The sequence below is a fragment of the Gymnoscopelus microlampas genome (genome assembly GCF_963454915.1).
Source record: "Gymnoscopelus microlampas genome assembly, chromosome: 15".
Lineage (NCBI taxonomy): Eukaryota > Metazoa > Chordata > Actinopteri > Myctophiformes > Myctophidae > Gymnoscopelus > Gymnoscopelus microlampas.
In genome coordinates, this window is record NC_139952.1 from 31,583,775 (window position 1) to 31,606,774 (window position 23,000).

At 41.4% G+C, this 23,000-nt stretch overlaps 1 protein-coding gene across 1 annotated transcript in view; it reads right to left on the bottom strand.

Moving 5' to 3' along the window:
- col9a1c (collagen, type IX, alpha 1c) overlaps positions 1-23,000 on the bottom strand; it is a gene marked incomplete at both ends in the record, with an annotated part of 61,418 nt that overhangs the window by 27,918 nt on the left and 10,500 nt on the right. Inside the window, 10 exons of the mRNA XM_084080423.1 lie at positions 14-58; positions 344-415; positions 1,564-1,599; positions 2,188-2,277; positions 5,717-5,734; positions 7,392-7,472; positions 9,072-9,221; positions 9,842-10,088; positions 14,712-14,841; positions 15,992-16,063. Coding sequence (XP_083936549.1) covers positions 14-58; positions 344-415; positions 1,564-1,599; positions 2,188-2,277; positions 5,717-5,734; positions 7,392-7,472; positions 9,072-9,221; positions 9,842-10,088; positions 14,712-14,841; positions 15,992-16,063 — 941 coding nt within the window. The remainder of the gene's footprint in view (positions 1-13; positions 59-343; positions 416-1,563; positions 1,600-2,187; positions 2,278-5,716; positions 5,735-7,391; positions 7,473-9,071; positions 9,222-9,841; positions 10,089-14,711; positions 14,842-15,991; positions 16,064-23,000) is intronic.

The window sequence follows — 23,000 nt, forward strand, 5'->3', positions numbered from 1 at the left end:
AACAGCAACTCACTCTCTCTCCTACGCCGCCCCTTGGACCCATTGGTCCAGGCATGCCCTGAATCAACAAAGAGAAAATGCTCAATCAAATCAAGTTCTCACAACTTGTCACTTCACAATAGAAAGATGCAGAGTAGCTTATGTGTGAAAATATAAATTCTGTATATGTGTGTGTGTGTGTGTGTGTGTGTGTGTGTGTGTGTGTGTGTGTGTGTGTGTGTGTGTGTGTGTGTGTGTGTGCGTGTGCGTGCGTGCGCGCGTGCGTGCGTGCGTGTGTGCGTGCGTATTGTGTGTGTGTGTGTGTGTGTGTGTGTATCAGATAGTGGGTGAAGTCATGTCCTACAGAGGATCCGGGCATGCCGGGCAGGCCCCTCTGTCCAGGAAGACCGATCTCTCCCTGTTCGCCTTTGCTGCCCTGGGAAACAGACACAACAAACACCAAAACACATTAATCTCCCTCCTGCATCGCCCCGCGCGCACACACACACACACACACACACACACACACACACACACACACACACACACACACACACACACACACACACACACACACACACACACAGTTGCTAAGATACAGCGTGACAGGCGCTGTCAACGATTAATCAATCGAAGGTGTGCAGTCCTCACCGGCGGCGAGATCAACAACAACCATCAGGCTCACGCAATATACACCACTGGTTCTCAATGTGGGGCCCGGGGACCCCCAGGGGTCCTTGAGGGGATTCCAGGGGGTCCACAGCTAAACGATTGATAGTTAGGAACCAAACATATACATTTCAGGATTTCATTAACTCTCAGAGTTGAATGAACACTGAGGATTTGACAGTATAGGTTGATGTCCCATGGATAATAATCTTATCAAATGGGGGTCTGTATACTAATACATATCAAACTGGGGGGCATTGAAATAAAAAAAAAGGTTGCGAATGAATTCAAATAAATGTACATATTGCCAAAGCAAAATCACTAACACACACACACACACACACACACACACACACACACACACACACTAACACACACACCACACACACACCACGCCAAGCTCATGCTATAGCGTCACAGAGTGAAATATGTAATGGCATGCTTCACAGCTTAACCCTTTAAGACCGGGAACATATCTGTGTCATTTTAGATGTCTTTGGCCATTCAAAAATAGCAGATATGCAAGCTTATGAGCTTGTATATCTGCTATTTTTGTATATCTGCTATTTTTGTATATCTGCTTTTATATATGTTTTAAAGCAAACATTTTTAAGTCCGATCTGTGTTTTTGGGGGTCCCTGGCTGGAACAACATATTTTGAGATGGGGGTCCGTGGCCAAATACATATCATTTTGGGGGTCCTTGACATGGAAACGTTGGAGCACCACTGATATAGCAACATAAGTGTTTTTTTTTTTTTAAACCTTTAGGATGTAGAAGACATTAGAATACATATTCAAAGATTTGCCCAAATTCTCACAATTTTCCAAAAGCCTAAGAAATCTAAAGTGACACAGATGCGTTCCCGGATTGAATGGGTTAATGGCATTGTTGAGCGGTTCAGCTGATACTTACGAGGGATCCTGAACTGCCAGGTGACCCTGGAAGACCCTAGAGAGAAGTGCAGACCACTTGGCGTCAATGAAGTTCAGACAAGCAGAGTAACAGCATACTGAAGTAGTGCATTAACCACTTGAACGCTACCGTCCCAGTTCTGTGTTAAACATTCTGTGAAAATAGCAGATCTATAAGCTCACAGGTTGTGAACTTGTAGAAAGGCTATTTTCGGCGAACATTATTCAGTGTAGAGCAAAAACCAGAGGGGCCTAGTGTAGAGCCGTGCGGGACTCCAGTCAACTAAGGATGGTGGTTAGAGTCATACTGTGTAACATTCATCTTGGTAGTGTTTTTGGAGACACCTCTTGTAGCTCCATGGTCATTACAGTGTTTGTCTATATGGAAGCACCACTGAAAAAAAGGAATGCTGCAGGGTCCTAACGCCTGAGGATTTTGCAACACAACAAGTTGTCAGAAACTGTATTTATTAACGTTATAAAGCATGAATAAATACATTTCCAGGGGCTTGTTCCAGGGGCTGACACTCGCGCCAAACAGAGATGATAAAAAAAATCTAAGTGTAGAAGATTATTATGAAATGTATTCCTGTACGTTATTTTTTATTACAGAGAACACACTTACGTCCCTCCCGTCTCTGCCGTCTTCTCCTTGGGGCCCTCGGGGGCCCTCTGGACCCGAGGCACCCGGGGGTCCTTGAATGGTCTTCTCTGGCTGAGAGAGGAGACAACCAATCAGAATGCTCGACACAGAGGAAAAGGATTCTTATAGTTCTGCTGTAATCTATTAGAGCTATCACATGATGGAACTCATTGCTATATCACAGACATACGATACGATTATTGTGAGCGTTTCTTTATCACGATAATAGCGATTATCGTCCCATCCATATAGCTTAGATCCTCAGGTAGGGCTCTCCTGGTAGTCCCTATAAGTATCGCCTCATTCCCTGGGGAGATCGGCCTTTTGCAGTCCGGCCACCCAGGCTTTGGAATGCCCTGCCTGAGGACCTGAGGCTAACACAATCAGTGTCTTCTTTTAACTCACTTTTGAAAACACACTTTTGTTGGCCTTTTGTTACTGGTTTTGCCTTTTTTTTATCAGTTATATTGTGTTATAATTGTGTTTATTCTCCGTTGTCCTCGTTTTAATTATTTTACCCATTGATTTCATTCACTGTTTTAATTCTTATAGTTATCATGCTGCTCTTTTACTTTGTTCTGTGAAGCAATTTGTAACCTTGTTTGGAAAGCGCTATAGAAATAAATCCATTATCATTAATTGTTTTGATTGTACCAGATTGTACCAGACTTCACGTTTTATTGTTTCTATTCTTTATGTGCAATGAATACATTACAACTATACAAATGTTTTGTTGAAATGTTTTTTTGTGTCGGTCCCCAGCCAGGAAGACTGGCTTTTGTCATAGCTAAAACTAATGGGCGTCCTAATAAACAATAAACAATAAACAATAAGTAGTCATCACTAAGGAGTGCAGAGATAATTGTGCAATAATACTATTATGAACAATACATTGGCTTCATGAAGGCTGTGGGCAATAACACATTACCAAGTGTCACTTGGTTTTTGACACACACTGTCTGTTGAGCTGGGAGGACATTTGTTCATTACTGTCAGCCTCACATCATATTACCCATATGCAGTGGTGGAAAGTAACATTTACTCAAGTACTGTACATTTTGAGGTACTTTTACTTTACTGGAGTATTTCCCATTTTCAATGCTTTTACTTCTACTCCATTACATCTCAGAGGCAAATATTGTACTTTTTACTAAACTACAATTATTTGAAAACTTTGTGCAAATTGTGCACTTTTTGATAGAAGCATAAAACTTTCATCATAGTTGAATAATGTTTATTTTCAGATTTTTTGACCTCTGAGGACCGTGAGAGGTCAAGTCCAAAATGCCTTGAACTTAATGTAAGCAGCACAGAGATCTTTGACTGAACTTTCTACTTTGGGTCATTCCAGGCAAACTGCCAACAAAATGTGTCAGTCCCTGAGCAAGACCCTTTAATCCCTAAATGCTCCCCCCTCCGTGCTCCTCTATTGGCAGCACTCAGTTGGGTGAAGCTGAAAAACAGAATTTCCCCCACGGGATGAAATAGGTCTTATTAATTAAGAACAATGCAATGGAGAAAAGTTCTAGTGGGGATACTGGACTGACTTAGCCTGACACTCAGCCTGAAATTTCATTTAGTTTTACTCCATTATTCAGTCTGAAAGCCCTCTCAGTGCAGCCGTTTTCTGAGATGGGGACGTGGCCAAAGGGGGACTCTTTGGCGATTGGTTCATACTGTATTATCCCGATCCCGATTGGGCCGCCTTTGACAGCGTCACCAGACCCTGAATGCAAGGCTATCGAATCAGGGGCTTGAGCCAGGCTAGGACTGACTGGCAATCCAAGAGCACTCAGACTCTGGATGATAGGAGGGGAAAATAGGCTTTAGGCACAGCAGCCATTTGGGACAGAAATTGGGCCTACACCTTCACAGGTGTAACCAATGATACTAATGAAGGCTCTGTTCCATTCTGGTCAAACAAGAGTCAGGGTGCTGATATTGTCGTGCATGTTGGCTCACTGGAAACACTGCTACACCAGTGGGTCTCAAAGTGTGTTCCAGGGACCCTCATGGTTCTAAATGTCCCCTTACAGTTTACGGTTTAGGCATTTAGCAGAAGCTAAAAGGTGTGTAACTCTGAGAGTGTACAAATGGAACCAATTGGACCCGTAAGGGTCTATTACAGGTCCATTTGGTTCCATTTGTACACTCTGAGAGTTATGGGGGTCCTTGAACATGAAATGGAACAGAGCCTTCATTAGTATCATTGGTAAAAACCTGTGAAGGAATTAAGGAAGAGACCCAATTTCTTTCCAATATGGCTGCTGTGCATAGAGCCTATTGCCAAGATCACTACAGACTTTGAGCACATACTAGACACCATCACCATGACCTGGGCTGGAGGAGGTTAAGACACTTGAAGGAGAATCTCAGAAGTGTGTCTCTAATTATTCCCTGTGAATATACCCTCAGAAGTCAGACTAGGAGGCACAGAAAGCGTTTGGTTTTTCAGTCTGATGGTGTCAATCCGTTTCTCTATAGTCGAATCAAGCAGCTACAGTCTGACCTTGTGTGAGTGAAGTCTGTCTATCACAATACACAACTGCACCATTTCTGTCACAAGGACAAACACACCGACAAGCTCAATAACTAAATTCACCACAGGGACAATACCAGGCGTTCATGTGCAAATGTCCACTGATTGTTAATTTAGTTAATTTATACATTGACCTTGATCTAAACACATTTTATCGAATACTGGTGATTTCAAAAGTATGCCCAAATTAATGGGGATACCCAATTTAGTTGAAAATTACACCTTAAATGCTTTTCTTAAATGCTTTGGCTCCAAAATGATAGTATTATGTGTTATATGGGCAATCTTGGATTTGTACTCTCACAGTCCTCAGGAGTTAAATGTGACTTCCCTCCACATCTGAAAATGTATATTATATTTACCAACTATGGTGAAAGTTTTATCAAAAAGTGCACGATTTTGTTACTAATCCGCTGTATTTGTCCTGTCAACTGAATTTCAATAAGGGTCTATTTATGACAGTAAATTAAGTTAAATCACAGAGAGACTGAGCTCTGAAAATATTGAGATAGAATATCCAGTTACTTATTACTTGGTTTACATAATTGAACTGAAATCTTGAGTTGTTTAAATCAAAATATGAAAAATGAACACAAGGCACAGATTAAATCTATACCTGGCAGAGGACATTGCACATACAGGAAAGTCGCTAAGTCCTTGATGTGCATCTCTCTAATTACTGCAGGCAGCTCAATCTAATTTGGGCTATTTTTCCCAGACTATTTCTGGCATTTTCTGTCAAATTGAGTAATGCGGTTATCAGCTGTCTCTGGCTAGATTGCTTGATGGTGTGGAAGGTTAGAATAAATAAACAAAATGAGGTAAGAAAAAAAGGAATATCAACCATATAAGTTTAATATGGAACCAAGCAAAGAGGCAATTAGGCACAGAAGGCAATATAGACAAAGTAGATGATTTGCACCACAAAGGTAAAAAAAAAACTGTAGAAAGTAGTAGAAGAAAATTAAATACCTCCTGATTGGCATACATCTGAAGAAGCAAGGGAAATAAGATACATGTGGAATTAGTGAAAATAGTCACACCACCATCACCCAAAGTGTCAGCAGAGGAAGAAGACCTGTTCACAATAACAGTAAGGAGCTTATCATGCTGTCATTTGAATACAGAGTTTGTGGTACCCAGAGTTTAAGGTACAAATGCAACCCATGTATCCAGAGTTTAAAGTACAAATGCAACCCATGTACACAGAGTTTAAGGTACAAATGCACCCCATGCACCCAGAGTTTAAGGTACAAATGTACCCAGAGTTTAAGGTACAAATGCAGCCCATGTACCCAGAGTTTAAGGCACAAATGCAACCCATGTACCCTTTCAGAGATGGAGGGTCTGAAATGGTGTCAGAAGCAGAAATGTTAGCCTGAATTCTACCAGAGCAAACCAGGCCAGGAAATACTGCTTTCCTCTCTGAATAGAAACTGTCAGAAAGTGATAAAGTTAAAACTCTATAAGCTTGGTTCAAAGAGACTTGTATCAAAAGGCAAGACTTTACGTAGACATAGATGTGTGACAAAACGTGTGTCCCCAAAGTGGGTCAACTTGCGCAAAGTGCCTGGTTCGTTTGAACCTAAATAAATAAACTAAATTGTAATAAAACCCTGACAGTGCTGTGTATGCATTAAATGAAACTGCTTCGTGGAATATCTGTCACACTTGTGCAACTCCGTCTTCAGATTGCTGTACTATTTTCCCTCTCTGCAGCAGACAGAGAGCACAGAAGCAAAGTCCAATAAACCTGAACAAAAAAAAAAGAAAATGGTGCATGCCAGTGTTTCCCAATCTGGGATCCGGCCCCACCTTATTGGGGGGTGAAACGATCACAGCGAGTCTGTTTGGTGGTTGTCAGAAATGTTTGAAAAGATCAATGTTTAAAAGCACACTCATAGCTTACGTGCCAAAAACTTTATTAAACTTACTTAAAAATAAAATAAACCTTTCGACAGCCTCGCTGCTTTCCTCAGGGTGTGAGCGGCGTGGCAGTGAAAATATTGGTTTAGATTTTAAATCTGTCTCTCTCGTCTTTGAAATAAAAGTTTTTGCCATGTAAGCTACAGTATGAGTGAGTGTGCGGCCACTTTGATCTTTTCAGAGTCAAAGGACTGGTGTGTTGCATCTTTTTGAACTTTAAATTTGAATTTTAAATATGTTGCACAAAGTAATAACTTGCTTTCATCCACCTTCAATATGGCATCCCTGGTTCCGCCATAAAAAATACAATAAATAATAATCGCCTTTTAAAAAAAAAAAAAAGAAAGAAGTGAAAATAGGCTCACAACGATCTGCAGGCTCACAACGTATCGCATCACGATGCTTTGGGAGCTTGTAGATCGGCCATTTTTGCTATTCGTCAGGGGATAAGTATATACAGTAGTGTGTGCACCTGTGTTTGTGTGTGTGTGTGTGTGTGTGTGTGTGTGTGTGTGTGTGTGTGTGTGTGTGTGTGTGTGTGTGTGTGTGTGTGTGTGTGTGTGTGTGTGCGTGTGCGTGTGTGTGTGTATGTGTGTGTGCGCGCTCTCAGCTTTTGTCCGATGTAAGAAGTCTCTAAGGGAAAAAAAGCCTTGTGAATCACTGGTGCAGGGAAAGCACAGCAGATGGTTCAGTTATAGGACCAGGCCTGTTCTTACTGTACCTCAGTGGCAGGCAGCTCGTTGCAGCTCTCCCTCTGGGCTCTCTTGGGGTCACAGTGGATCAACATCCACTGAAGCTCAAACTGAAAAAAAGAGGCAATTAAAAGCAAGAGAGCAATTAGCGGCACGAATTAAACAGCAGAAATGTCCTCTCGTTTCAGATTCGCACCATATGAGTCGGAGAGCTAGAAAACTCACCGATTGCGTGGGGCCCACGTTTGCAGGCATTTTTTCACTGCCTCAAATCAATGCCCGCTATGGGCTGAATAAGTAAATACATGGTTCTGCATCGCTGAGATGTTCTGTTGGGATTAACTAATTATGTTTTTTTCTCGAAAGAAAACTATCATACACACGGAGAAAAAAACAGATGAATCACAGCTGTAAATATGTAATAATGATAATTTAAAAAAATGACATTTATTGTAAGAAACAACATTGTTTCAAAACACGGTTATTTGAGAAAACGCACCACACACAGTATTCTGTGTGGACGTTACTCAAATAAAAGCCTGGAACTGGACAGGAAAGGCAATTAAGCGAGAGGGCAATTAGCGGAACGAATTAAACAGCAGAAATGTCCTCTCGTTTCAGATTCGCACACTTAGAGTCGGAGAGACAACTTGGCGTTTGCGCGGGGCCCATGTTTGCAGGCATTTTTTCACTGCTTCAAAATCAATGCCCTCTATGGGCTGAATAAGTAAATACACGGTTCTGCATCGCTGAGATATGCTCTGTTGGGATTAAGTGATTTTTTTCTTCCAGTGGCACCCAGCTGAGCAGCTTTGCTGTAGCAGCAGCAGCAGTAGCAGCACTTTAGAATTACAGCAGAGCTCGCCATGTGTATAAACCCTTAGCCCAGTTTGTTTGCAGGAGGCAATGCTTCACTGATAGGCCTTGTAAGCCAGTGAATGGGATTCAACCAGCTTTCAACCTGGCTGGCTGGTGTCCCTTTTTTCTTCATCACAAATGTACAGAAATGGACAAAAATCGCAGGTGTACTGTACAGGATTGGCTGTGTTCAATGAAGTATATCGTCATATGTTGAAACCTCATATGTCCAAAACTGTTCCATTTCAGGATTCAAATGCAAAAATAGCAAAAGTAAAAGATCTACAAGCCCGAAACGCCTCGCAAACTTTTGATGCTGTAGTGTGATGCTGTAGTGTGATCAAGTAGGGCGTTAATTTACAAATAGTTTTTTTAACAAAAGTTAAAATGTGGAGATACTGTAGGAGGTTTCTGCCCGAGAAGCAGTGGTATAGGGCTTTACCCAAGCCCCCAGAGCCACGGTAAAAACAGTGAAGTGGCCGTCGCCTGGTGGTCAAATCTTGGATTGCAATACTTCCGCATTTAAAACGCCACTGCACATGCTTCTACCGTTCGATACCCTAGTGCTCCTGCTCGGTGCTCAAGACTTCCGCATTTGGGCACCCGAATTTGGTGCCCAAATGTGGAAGTAGAGCGTTCTTCCGGGTGCTTCAGACACCAGTGAGCAACTTTCATTGAAATGAATAGCTGGGGGCGAGGCAGTCCGCCCTCTAGATATATTATAACTCTATGGCTTTATCACTTGGTCTCTATTCTGGGGACAAACGTTTTTGAAAAAAAATGCCGATCTGGTTGAATCACATAAGAGATTTGGTGTATAGAGTGAAGAGTGGTTAACATTTGGCGCTCACCACCACGGAGGCATCGGCGTCGGTGTCCAGTCGGCCAATCAGAGTGTCTCCCTCCGTGTTGACGGGCCCTTTGCCCTTGATGGGTTTCTTGTCCACTTGTTGGCAGTCCACAGAGAGGGTGACCTGGTCACGCTCCACACCGATCATCACCTGGTGCAGTGGTGGAAAGTAAGTACATTAACTATTGCAGGTGTTATGTAAACAACAGGACAAAGTTACATGCGGTATTATGCTTTTAACCCATTAGAACCGGGAAAGAATCTGTGTCATTTTAGATTTTAGCTATATATATATATAGCACGTTGGTTGGCTATAAAAAAATAGCAGATATACAGGCTTTGTGACAAATCTTTGAATATATACTTTTTTAAATCGAACATTTTTAACTCAAATATTTGCTTCTGGGGGTCCCTGGAACAAAACCTTTTTAGTCCACGGCCAAAGACATATCATTTTTGGGGGTCCTTGACAGTGCCGGTTTAGACTCCACAGGGGCCCTAAGTAGGATACAGGAAAGGGGGCCCTGCCGAAAAAAGACGCGGGTAAAAAAAGATGAAAAAAAAGAAGAAAGACGCGGGTAGGCGGGGCCCTACGCAACCTGCGTAGTGTGCGTATAGGGTGGACCGGCTCTGGTCCTTGACATGAAAAAGTTTGAGAACCACTGATATAGAAACAGACATTTTTCAGAAAACTGTTGGGATTTAGAAGGCATTGTAGAATCGGCCTCAGGTCTTAATGGGTTAAGTAAATAAACCAGACTTGTTTCTGACCTTGTGCCACTTGGTGTTGAAGAGCACCGACAGGCCGGGGAAGGTGACGGTCTGCAGGTTGCCGTCGGCGCCCATCAGGAAGTACTCCAGCGCCTGCTGGTCACCGTTCAACCGCAGGCCGGCCTGCTTGCGGCCGTCCTCGTCCACGATCTGCCAGATGTTCCACACCTTGTTGACCGTGTTCTTGATCATGCGGAAGGTGGACATGAAGGAGTACTCGTCAGGGAAGCCCCGGGGGAAGTTCAGCCTGAGATGAAAGAAAGAAACGAGATGGGACAGGGGTTAAGGTTCTTGTTACGTCTTTGTGTACAGGTATATAAATAAATACAAATATTTGTGTTCGGCTCATTGGACATAGCAGCAGTACAGCAACAATATTGTCAGGCAGAAACCTTGTATCTCCACATTTCTAAAAAGCACAAAAGTAGTGAAAATAGCAGATCTACAAGTTGGTCCTGAAAGCCATTGTATTTCCTTGTTTCCATCATGCGGCTTTTCAGGCTTAAAATGGTCATATTTGAAAGAAAACTATCATACACAGCCCAACAAAAATAAATCACAGCTGTAAATATGTAATAATGATAATTTTAAAAAATATATTTATTGTAAGAAACAACATTGTTTCACAACACGGCGACTTGAGAAAAACGCACCACATCCATTATGCTGCATGAAGCCTTACAAAAATAAAAGCCTGGAACTGGACAGGAAAGATGGGACCTGTGTTTCTAATGCCGCCGAGTACAGATCTAGGATCAGATTTAGCTTTTTTAATCCATACTCTGAAAAGCTAAGCAGAGTCTCGAATCAGCAGCCATGGAATTTAGCAAATTCATGCACCTTGTCACATGTCACATCTGCCCCTGCGCTGCCTGCTTCTGCCCTGCCTGAGTAATGTGCCCTTGCCCTGTGGTGACTGAGCTCCCCAGCCCCTCCCCTCTCCTCTTTGGACTCTGATTCCCTAGAGTGGACTCACCTGCGGGTGTCAGCCGTGCCTAGTTGGCTAACGAGCCTCAGAGACTATTTAACACTGCCTCTGACTGTTCTTAATGCTGGTCTCACTTGGTTTCATGTGTGTGCTTCGAGTTCTGAGTTCCTGCATTTTGGTTCAGAAACGCCTGGGTTCCTGACACACCTTTTCTTTTTATATGTACATCTGAGCAATTTTGGCATTATTACCCTCTGCAGAGGGTAAAATCATCGTACAAATACTACAATAATCGTACATCTGGCAACACTGTAGAGCACACAAAGGACCCGTACGATCGGAAAACATCTATTGCTGTAGGGCAAACACTTTATATTTTGAATGTGTACATTTATGGAGAAGTACAGGCATTGAACACGGAATTGCAGTGGCTATTTGGGGAAGTCTCCCAAGACGGTCAGAGATGCACAGTTGCCAGAATGGATAAAGAACAAATCTCTGACAGTGTTGGTCCAAGGCTAGCATGTGGAATGCTATAAAAGTGACCTGTGCTATTGTCAAGATGTCAAGCTGGGCTGTCTGGAACAGGCAGGGGTACAGATAGATAGATAGACCTCTATTGATCCACAGGGAAATGCAGTTGTCATAGCAGCACCACAGAAAGGATATTCACTACAGGTTGACGCTGATGCTACAGTTCCAGCTCCAGTTTCGTCTTTCGAGTTTCAAGACTTTGTTTTCACCACAGAGCTTGAACTAGAAGTCCATATCTGCCAGTGATTTTTCACAATTCAACTGGTTAAGTGGGGACTTGTTGAATTGTGAAAAATCACTGGCACATTTGAATCATATTAATTTTTGCACACCTAGCTATTTTGGATATGTCATTTGTAGGTGATCTACAAGCTCACAAAGTGCTATGAGCTTGTAGATCAGATATTTTTTTGCTATCTGTCATATTATGGCAAAGTATATAGGGCTTAGTGGTTAAAGGATGCAATACTCTGCCATGATGTGTTAACATTGTTTTTGTTTTCTCAAATCGGAAGCACATTTCTCCCACATTGAGACATTCTGGATCTAGGAATATTCAAATGTCACAGGCCTCACTCATAATAAATTGGTTTAATAAAGTGGCTTATTTGCATAATGACTCAGAACATAAAGAGGAGCTCCCCACCTCCAGTGGATGAATGTGAAAAGTAGGCTATATTATAGCAATCTCTATCAAAGTTATGCTTCCCAAGATGAGTTAACTGTAGTAAGGGGAAGGGAAAAAAACATTTTTGAGTGCAAGGGGACTTTAATGTTCAAAGCATTTCCCATCGCAGTCTTTTAGATTCAAATTCAAATAAAATAGTCATACAGTAATTGCATCAAAGAGGCAAAGAGGCCTTTTATATCAGGCCATTATGTAATAAATCAGAAAGCAGAACAGAGAGGCTGTCTGAATGCTCTCATCAATGCTTCAATTACTGCATGCCGACATGCTTAGCATGGGCATGTCCACAATCTAAAACTCCCTGTTTTTTGGTGTGTGTTTTTTAACAAGCCGCAGTCTCCATAGGTGGTGTATTTATGAATGGGTGCTGCAGCCAGCCTTTTACCGTCTTGTAAAGGGATCAAGGTGAACCAATAAAAAAAGGAGTTTCCTGTAACCCAGTAAAACAAATGAAGACCACTAGTACTCTCTAACGTTGCCTGGAGTGAGAAACCCTCCATAGTCAAGATTTTTTAACCACTTCTAACCTGCAGTCCCTATTTTGGGCACATCATTATAGACATTCGAAAACATTAAACATGTTTTAGAATTAGTGTTGTATTTGTATAACAATGAAGTAGGCCTGAAGTGGTTAGACCCTCCATTCTTAGAGAAACAGACCTGAGTTGCAAGTTCTGTACTCTGTTTTTTTCCGTCTACACATTAACCAAAATAGCCAATCTACAAGCTCACTACGTGTCACAGAGAGATGCCTTGTGAGCTTATAGATCGTCTATTTTTGTCTAGTGTTACCTCCACAATAGGGATGCTGGGGTTCAAGTGGTTAAAGCAGTTTCAGTGCAGAATAAAACATTGTAGATGCGTTCAAATCACACTCTGGAGGCCACTATACTCATGGCTAAGCATGTATTTACTTCATGTCCGGTGTGACAGGCCGCACTGGAATTCACAACACTTGCTGTCAGGGAGTTACACAACATTATCCCATTAAAACCGGGAAAGCATCTGTGTCATTTTAGATTTTAGCTATATATATATATGAGTGTGTGTGTGTGTGTCACAATTCTTCAAAAATAGCACATCATAGCTTCTGCTATTTTTGGAAAAATCATGAAATATTTGAATATATACATATTTTTAAAGAAAACATTTTTAACTCAAATCTTTGCTTCTGGGGGTCCCTGGCACGAAATATTTGGAGATGAGGGTTCGGCGGCCAAATACTTATAATTTTGGGTGGTCCTGGACATGAAAAAGATTGAGCACCTGACATAGCAACACGTTTTTAAAAAAAAACTGTTTTGGATTTAGAAGACATTTGTAGAATCGGCCTCGGGTCTTAACGGGTTATTCTGAGAAAAGCCAGCCTGCTGGAGGCGATCAGACAGAACAGAACAGAACAGACCCAGTCTGCCGGGAAGCACCTGAGGTCATGTCTGGCAGCTGTAGCTGAGCGGCTAGAGAGGCCTGCTGGTAATCAAAAGGTCACCGATTCGCCCCCCGCAACCCCCACCCCGCCCTTCGGCCTTGCCGAGTCTTGTGTTGAAGTGTCATTGAGCAAAGACACTTAACCCCTAACACAGCCCTCCTCAACCTGTGTCGAGTATCCTCCTCACTGGTGGGCTGTGAGGATATTGCAACTGGGCCCCCAAATAATTGGAAAAACACTAAGAATGAAATGATAATATAACATTAATATTAAAATAAATGATGTAAAAAACTATGTCATGGTATTTATTTCTTTAAAACCTTGAAAAATGGGTTTTCATTGTGATGCCGATAGGAATTTAAAGTATACTACGCTAGGTCCATTTATTCAAGCCAGCAAAATACACGAGCGCTCATCATTATCATCAGTAGCCGAAGGGGTGAAACTCAACTTTCCCCCTGGGATTATAAGGCAGTTGTTCTCAAAGTTAAGCGCTAAGGGATCCCAAATGGACTCTTACAGGTCGGCAATCTCTGAGACGTCTGTAACTCTTATTACAGTCATGGGGGTCCTTGAAAGTAAAACGTTTGAGACCTACTGTTATAAGGTATCGAAAAAATCTAATAAATCACGGTGCAAAGGCTGGAGCTGAAAATGTTTCCTTTGGCTCCTGCAGACACTCATACTAATCTCCTATTGGAAGTGCAGTACATACTTTCTGTGACGACAATAACAAAAGGCAATTGAAGTGCTTACAGGAAGCAGTTCCGCCTGTCAGCACCCATCTGTTTTATGCTGTAATTTTGAGCCTCATAAAATGAGAAGAAAAAGAAGGAAAACACTTAGGATGCATGATGAAATGCACCTCGTCGTGTTTCCAGGAGATATAAATCGCTTCACGCAGGGTCTTTCTGATGCCCACCACACAAACGCAAGCATGCACACACCCGCACATGCACGCGCACACACACACATGCGCACGGGTACGTGTACACGCACACACACACACACACACACACACACACACACACACACACACACACACACACACACACACACACACACACACACACACACACACACAGCCCCGCACAAAATCCTTTTTTACTCCCCTCTTGTCTTTGAGATATGCCAAATGGGTTCAGGCACGCTTTCCTCTATACCAATTATATGCTGTTCACTGCCGCAACAACACCTGTCTAGGACCTGTAATAATGCAACACCTGCATCAACACTCTTTTTTTCACTCCCTGGTTTTTCAGTTTTTCAGTTTTTTTTTTACTGTACTTACCTGGTTGGAATTTGGAAGTTGGCCTCCCTGTCGAGTCGGTACGCCACCTGGAGGGGCGTGGAGCCTTCCACCTTCCTCACTCCTTTCAGAGGAATCACGTCGAGCTGGAACTGGGTGATGAGATCAAATCCTACATATATGGGACAGAGGAAACTGATGAGGATGATGATGATGAGTCTTATGATACAGTTCAGGCAATAATCACAGTCTGCAAAGTCTTCAATCCTCCAGATTTAGCAGTGTAGCAGCAGCAGCAGCAAGAGTAGTAGTAGTAAGAGTAGGAGTAGTAGTAGTACCATTTACAATGTAGGCATTTAGCAGACACTTATTATCCAGAGCTATTTACAATAATCAAGGTAAACACATAAATCAAATGCAGAGAGACAGTGTAGCGCCTCAGTAAAGTAGGATCACAGGTAAACCAAGAACCTAGCATCAGTCTAAACAAAATATATAGTAGTAGTAGTAGTAGTAGTAGTAGTAGTAGTAGTAGTAGTAGTAGTAGTACTAGTAGCAGTAGCAGTAGTAGTAGTAGTAGTATAATTTAAGCATTTAGCAGACACTCTTATCCAGAGACATTTACAATAATCAAGGTAAACACATACACAAAATGCAGAGAGACAGTGTAGTGCCTCAGTAAACTAGGATCATACTGTAGGTAAACCAAGAACCTAAACATATATATTTAGTAGTATTAGTAGTAGTGGTAGCAGCTTGGTAGTAGCCTACAGCAGCGGCAGCAGCAGCACCACTAGTGGTACAGTAGCTGTAGTAGTTTAATGACTATTATCCTTGTCCTTGGGTTCTCATTTGAATGTCTCAGCAGTCTTTTGCAGAACCACTTGGCAGCATGTAAGCACTTACAATTAAAAGAAAAACTTCGGCACAAAATAATCTCCAATCCCATGTGAAGCTCATTAATTTTCCTCTGACAAATGCTGTTCATCCCAAAGCCAAAGTATAAACACACACAGATGTTTTTTTTTGGTTTTCTTTGTATTTCTTTCCAGTGAATTGTCTCTGAGGTTGTAGTGATAATTTAAAAATCTTGCTGAGTTAGAATTACATGTTCCCACAAAACATTCTGTCAGGCTCAAGTGGAACACTTTTATTTGCCTCATTTGAAACTAAAAGGTGTCTCAAAGCATTGCACAGCCCCCTCATGTTCAACTAATTAACACCAGTTTCCTTTAGTTGGTATGCTGTTTTATTTAAGGCTTTTCCAACAACAGAGCTAGACGTGGTTTATTTGTATTTCCTGCTGTAGAATAATAGATCACCTGGAAGGTCATCTTGGCCACTTCTCATCGGTGGACAGACGGTATCTCCATCCAATCTGTTGAGATCTAATTCTGTTGGGAAAAGGAACAACACGCGCACGCCGCACGCACACACACACACACACACACACACACACACACACACACACACACACACACACACACACACACACACACACACACACACACACACACACACACACACACACACACACACACACACACACACACACACACACACACACACTTGTTAGAAGATCACTGTAAAAAAATTTCATTGAAATTTACAGTAACTTACAGGCAGCACGATGCCAGTAATGTACTGTAATATATTTCACAGTAGGTGTACTGTGATTACATTTACAGTAATATTTTTAATACTGTAAACCAAATCACAGTACACAACTGTGACCATTCTAATTACTGTAAACTAAATCACAGTACAAAGCTGTGACCAGTCTAATTACTGTAAACTAAATCACAGTACACAACTGTGACCAGTCTAATTACTGTAAACCAAATCACAGTACACAACTGTGACCAGTCTAAATACTGTAAACTAAATCACAGTACACAACTGTGACCAGTCTAATTACTGTAAACTAAATCACAGTACACAGCTGTGACCATTCTAATTACTGTAAACTAAATCACAGTACACAGCTGTGACCATTCATATTACTGTAAACCCAAAATATGTACATTACTGTATTTTTACAGTTCATTTCACATTACTGTAATATATATATATATTTTTTTTTTACAGTAGTTTCCATTACTATGAAGCCAAATTACTGTAGGCTACACAACTGTAAACAATGATATTTTTGAAATATATACCTTACTGTGCTATTAGAAAATTCCTGTAACATATCTCACCACAGCACTTAACAGTAAAATGCATTTATTTTTGAGGAAAGCAAACCCTGGTAAACAATAGCCAATACAGAACATGTGACCTTTAAAGTGCAGACTTTAAGAACCATTCAACATCTATAAAATGGCCTCTGTTGGCCAATGGTCCTACTTTGTTTCCCATATGGCTTTGCGGTAAAACAACAATAAATGAACATTAAACATCAGTTAACAACACCTAGTAGTGAAGTCATTGAGGTACTGTACAGTATAAAACCCCATTTTATACACCACCATTGTAAACACTGTAAGAACAAATTAGCTCAGTTCAGCTACTATCAGGCCAGTCGGTGCTTTCGGTCCTCTTACAAAACAAATCACTCAAAAAACTAAATAAAATCCTCAATTTACAAACTTTAAGTCATCTATTTCCCCCCCCCCCCTTCTATGAAGTCCTTCAGAGAAGGAGACAAAACCCGAGACAACGGAAGGAGCACCCACTAATATTGAGGTGCTGCCATGGCAAATACAAAACATATTTAAAGGAGGAGGTGGCACATGGAATGGTCTCTGTTGGCCAATGGGCCTAAAACAAATCAGGCTTTGCAGTAAAACAACAGAAGGGGTACGGTCACACCGTACTGCCGATGCTTTTCAATGGGAATGGAGTGGTTTCTTGCCATTTGCGGATTTCTGCAAGAAACCACTCCATTCCCATTGAAAAGCATTGGCAGAATCCACCCTCATAGATAGAATTAAACTTGGGTGTGACCGTACCCTTAATGAACATTCTAAGACTAAGACATTTCTATCAAATAACAACCCCTAGTTTCACAAACTGTAATGTGTCTATTCACAAATTGTAAGTTATCTTTTTTTACGACAAATCCTGAGACAGGAGAAAGAGCACGCACCAATATTGAGGTGCTGACCATGGTAAATACAAAAATATTTAGAAGGAGTAGGTGGCACAGCTACAATGCAATTTTTTTTTTTATCAAATAAAAAATAGAAACGTTTTCACAGGTAGTCTTCCTTCAAACCCTGAGTTTTTTTTGTTTGTTTGTTTTTCCTTAAATCATCAGTATGAGCTGTGCGACATCTTTCTGAAACATTTGCTTTTCTGGAGTGGCATGAAGGTATACAAATAAATAAAGAATAAAGAAATGTGCAAACATAAACAAACTCTGGTCATGCCAGAACATATGCCATGAAGACCTAAAACTACAAGGCAGTCCACAAATCCTATCAAGTCCAACTCTCTTTTCTCATGAAATTGCAAAGATGAAAAACAATTTCACATATTGAGACACCTCTTAATAGTTTTGCAAATCAAATTCCCCAATTTCCCTAATCAAAGTGGCCACACTGCGATTCAGAGCTGTGCTCTTCCTTTGCACCTTTTTGCCAGATTTCTGCCTGACCTGTGTCTTGGATGTACACTTTGAGCCTTCAGGGTTAATCCTCAGGAAGAACCTGCAAGCAGAAGAAATTAGTCAATTAGTGCTTTTCCCCCCACTAATATGATATTCCTTATCAGCCACTGCAAATACAAAACAGATCCCAGCGACAATGATGATAACCATGGTGTCTATAGTCACTCCACATGGGGACATTGTCTAACATAAATAACAATACCTATCAATGTGTCATTAAACATCATTAGTCAGGCACAGCCGAATGCACCTGCACTTTATGGGACATGGCAACATACAGTAGGCAGCACTTACTAAATGGACCACTAGTATGTTGTCATAAAGTAAGCATGAATGAAAATAGCTTTAAAAAATATTTGAAGTCTTGGTGATAACTATAATACAGCCTACATGTTAAACTTACACTAGAGAATGGTCTGAGCCCGAGTGATAGTCAACTAGTCATCATACTGTATAGCCAACTAGATGACAAAAACACACATTTGTTTGATTCACAGCATAGACTCATGTTTTAGCACTATCTGCTGGACATGTGTGTAAGTTATGAAAGATGATATTCATTAAGGTGACTTTAAACAATGTTATGTTTGCACCATTTCCATCTTGCAAAAGTTGTTACAGGAAGTGGTCATCTGTTGTCATGTCATTTCGGTTCATAGGCTTTGAACCAAAATGTTGAGCCAAAATAGAAGTGGGGGAGGCGTGACGTGCTTTTCTTCAGATTGTCTGTGCTGAAACATTTGAAATTGTGTATGCCAACAAGTCAGAGAGACAAATGATGTGCTAACCTCTGAATGAACTCCAATGTACTGGCTGCATCTTCCTGGTACTCTATGTTGAAGACATAGTAGCAGGCCATTAGGACAGCTGTTGCTGAGGAGAAGTCAGGAAGGTCCTCTGGCTGGATGAGTACATTTCCCTCCATGGCCAGCATCCATTTCTGTGCCTCCAGAACTGAGTCTCCTATAACACACACATCACCACAGCGGGTATAACAATTATTGTTATAGCCTATGGTTTAGCTTAAAAAAAGGTAGAGCAAATAGTTCCATCTATAAATAAATGATACGTGTAAAAATTAACAAGCCGTCAAGTAATAGTACATCCAGGATTTGACTGGACCTACGTACCTCTAATCCCCTTCCCTTTGTTTGATATAAACTGACTAATCCTATAGTTGCATCACATTCCTCGATGAGAATGTTGATGCTCTCCCTCAGGAGATCATGTGTTCAGTTGTCTGTCTGTCTGTCTGTCGTACAATGAGACAATGTATTAGATAAAATGAAGATGTTGTACAGGCACTACCTCTGATCACATTGCCACTTAGCCTTCCACCTTCAGTTGACCGTTCTCCACAAGCCATAATATTCTGTTCTGTATATTGAGAATAATACACTTACCAAGTGCCATCAACCTAGGTGTGCTTGGTAGTGAGAGTCTGCCTTCTGCATCTGCTGAGGTTGTCGTCACCTGAATAACAGAAAAGATCAAACACAAAGACAGAAAGCTATAATATTTAAAATAATAAAGCTGTTAGTCAATGCCTTTCTCATCAGTTCTTTAATAAAACTGTGGTTTGTCTTGCATTGAACTGTAAATGGCAAGTTGGAACTGTGTCCAGTATGAAAGACAGGATGGATGAACGATGGGAAAATAAAATCTACTAATTTACTACCGGTACATTAGAGGAGAGTAAAATAGAGTTCTGCAGTAGTCCTTTAAGATGTGCACATCTCTATCCCTAATCACAATAAATATGCAGTGGACACATATGTTCACAAATCCATGTTCACAAAGTACTTACATCAGCCAGAAGAAAGAGTGAATCCTCTTTTTCTTTGAAGTAGGCCATTGTGACGAGTAGAGATGCAACACCGTGGTTAATGTTGTCCACCCCGCTAATGTCTTTCAGGACTGCCCTGACATCCTTTGTCCACCTTGTAAGTTACTTTGAAAAAAATGTAGCAGCTTCTTTCCTTTACTGTCCAGGGAATCCTGGAGTCTGGTGTCAACATCAATCCCTGTCAATGTGCTGAAGTGAGCATACATGAATCTTGAAATGAACAGAAATGGCCACTGTTCTTTGAGTTCCACAATGCTGGGTGGAGGGTCTCTATTGATAGCATAGCGCTGGATGGCATATGTCATCTTCATCAGTTCATCCACTCGGCCACGTTCTGCTGCCCGGGGACCCTCTGTTGAGAAAAGGCCTACCATCTCCTCTCTCTTCGTCTCTGCAGATGCTGGTGTGTCATCTTCAGGGAGGTCAAGTGGCTGCCAATTGATGCAGCCGTAGCTGTCTGTTTTGGCACATTTAGATGCAGTGGGCTGGGTGCTGGATGTTCCAGGCTGGCTGTCATCCATGACTGCTGAATGACATCTTGGTTTCCTAACTCTAACCAGTGTGTTGTCATGATTGATGTAGTCAGCCCTGGTCTTTAACTGACACTCCAAAGCGTAATAACCATTTCCCACTTTCTCTCCCTCCAACATCTCAGCAAAGCTTGTCGGGTACTTATCACAGATTCTTTGGGCTATTTCTGAACAATGGCTTAGTTTTGGGTTCAAGCACACCTCTCGGATTGAATCGACAATGATTCTTACCATTGCTAATCTATCTTCCTTCTTGGGTTTCTTTCCCTGTGCAAGAGACTGTCTTAAACTTGCTGGCATCTTCTCCCATGGCACTTGATAGGATGAGACCCACCCAGTGCTCTGTATCGGCATATGGACTGGAGGAGTGCTTGAGGTTGGGGGGTTGGAGGTGCCAACAGTGCTGCTTGGAGAGTTGTAGGTTCCATCAGAGTTGTTTGTTGACTTGTAGGTGCTAACAGAGTTGCTTGGCTGGCTTGTAGTCTGGTCTTCATGGCCTGTGTATTAGGAAATAATAGGAAATAGGAAACAATGTTCAGACAATTTGTTATTGTTTAACACTTTAAACAGTGGATTAAATCCACATGTCATGACCAACAGTAATACTAACAAAATATGTAAGCCTTTCTATCACAATTGTAGATTGAAATATATCCTTAGAGAGCTGGTCAGGTTACTTAAAAAAGGAGATCAAACTTTTAAACTAGACATATCGATTTGTGGCTGAATGTTGCCATAAAAGAACACTGGGAGAGTTATTCTGACATAAGAGATTGCCTTTTACTGAATTGCATGTTACATATTTGTATACAGTATATTTTAGCCTACATTTTAAGATCTATTCCTTAAAGATCCAGCTTCACTGCAAAAATCAAAATTCTGGAGTGACAGGACTATAATTAGCTGCTTCACACAAACTGTATATGCCGGCGAGACCAAAAGCCCATGGTAAATGAACTATATACAAGAATACACTAAAAGGACTGCTGGGTGCTTAGCCCCGTTTCTCCAAGCCCTGGTGAAAGATTCTACCAAATGCTTGCAAGCCCTGCAAGTCGATGAGGCCAGGTATTAGAACGTGTACAGGCTACTAAATTTAACCTGCCTCTTGCTAAGTTGAATGAAAAGAAACACAATCATTAATGTTTTCCCCTGCTAGAATCCACCATTATCATATGACAACTAGTGACTACACAACTTAAGACTCACCTCTGTTTTTTAAGTAGTGTACCAGTCTGCTGGAAGCTATAAGTGGGATAACTTCTGTGACATCTTCCTCTGAAACATACTGTAGATCACTGTCGGTCCTCACACCGATGACAGCCAAGTGGTCGATCAGTTTCTGATATTCACCTTCCTGAAGTGTGGGGAGGGCCTTCCTGATGACATCATCAAAGGGCTGCTCCATATCTCTTAATTAGAATAAACAGAGTGATGGAAAGATACAAGATCAACATCAAATCTGTTATATAATGGCAATGGGTAGTAGTCAGCCAGGCTCTCCAACCTGACACACATGTAAGAAACACCTGAGTCAAGCAGGCAGTGTACACCTAGATCCATCAAAGGCACTGAGGGATGTTTTTCAATAACAAAATACACCTCGGATGAGTTTAGCAAAATCAACACAATTTTTCCAAAGGTGTATCCCATGTCATTGTGGTCCACAACCACAACCATAGATTTGTGGTATTTGGTGCCCTTGTAAGTAATAACTGGCGTCACTATAGATGCCTCATGAATGCCTCTCATCCTAACAACTTCTTGTATGCCAAGATTATACAACCGACCATCAAATTCATCAGAATGCTGTATTTGCACAGTCCGTGGGAAAAGGCTGCCAGCCTGAAGATAGGCTTGTAAGAGTTGTGTCTCTCAGCCAGTGTGCCATTAAGGTTTTTGAAATTGTGAAGCTTTCTTGCGCACTGTTTACTTTCAAACCGAAGAGTCCAAAGTCTAATGAGTGGACCAAAATGTAGTATGAGTCCAGGGTAGTGAAGCAAGTAATGGTGTTTTGGTTTCAGAGGTTTACCTGGAAAGAGAGTAGCTCTTGAATGAATATAGTGTTCCAGAAGAACTTTCAGATATGCTACTTGGTTGGCATGGATTTTTGGTGCAGTTATCATTGCCACTATCTCTCGTAGCTGTAAGCACAACTGCCAGACCTCATCTTCCAAAGGATTCTTTATCCTGTCACCAACAAGCAGTGGGAGTAAGCAAAGTAAACACCAGTTTTGAGCTGCATTTCCTCCCAGCTTTTCACTGTCTGGACGTACTACACATGGTTTACTATTGGAATCATTTTGTACATAATTAAAAGTAGAAATGATCCTATTCAACTG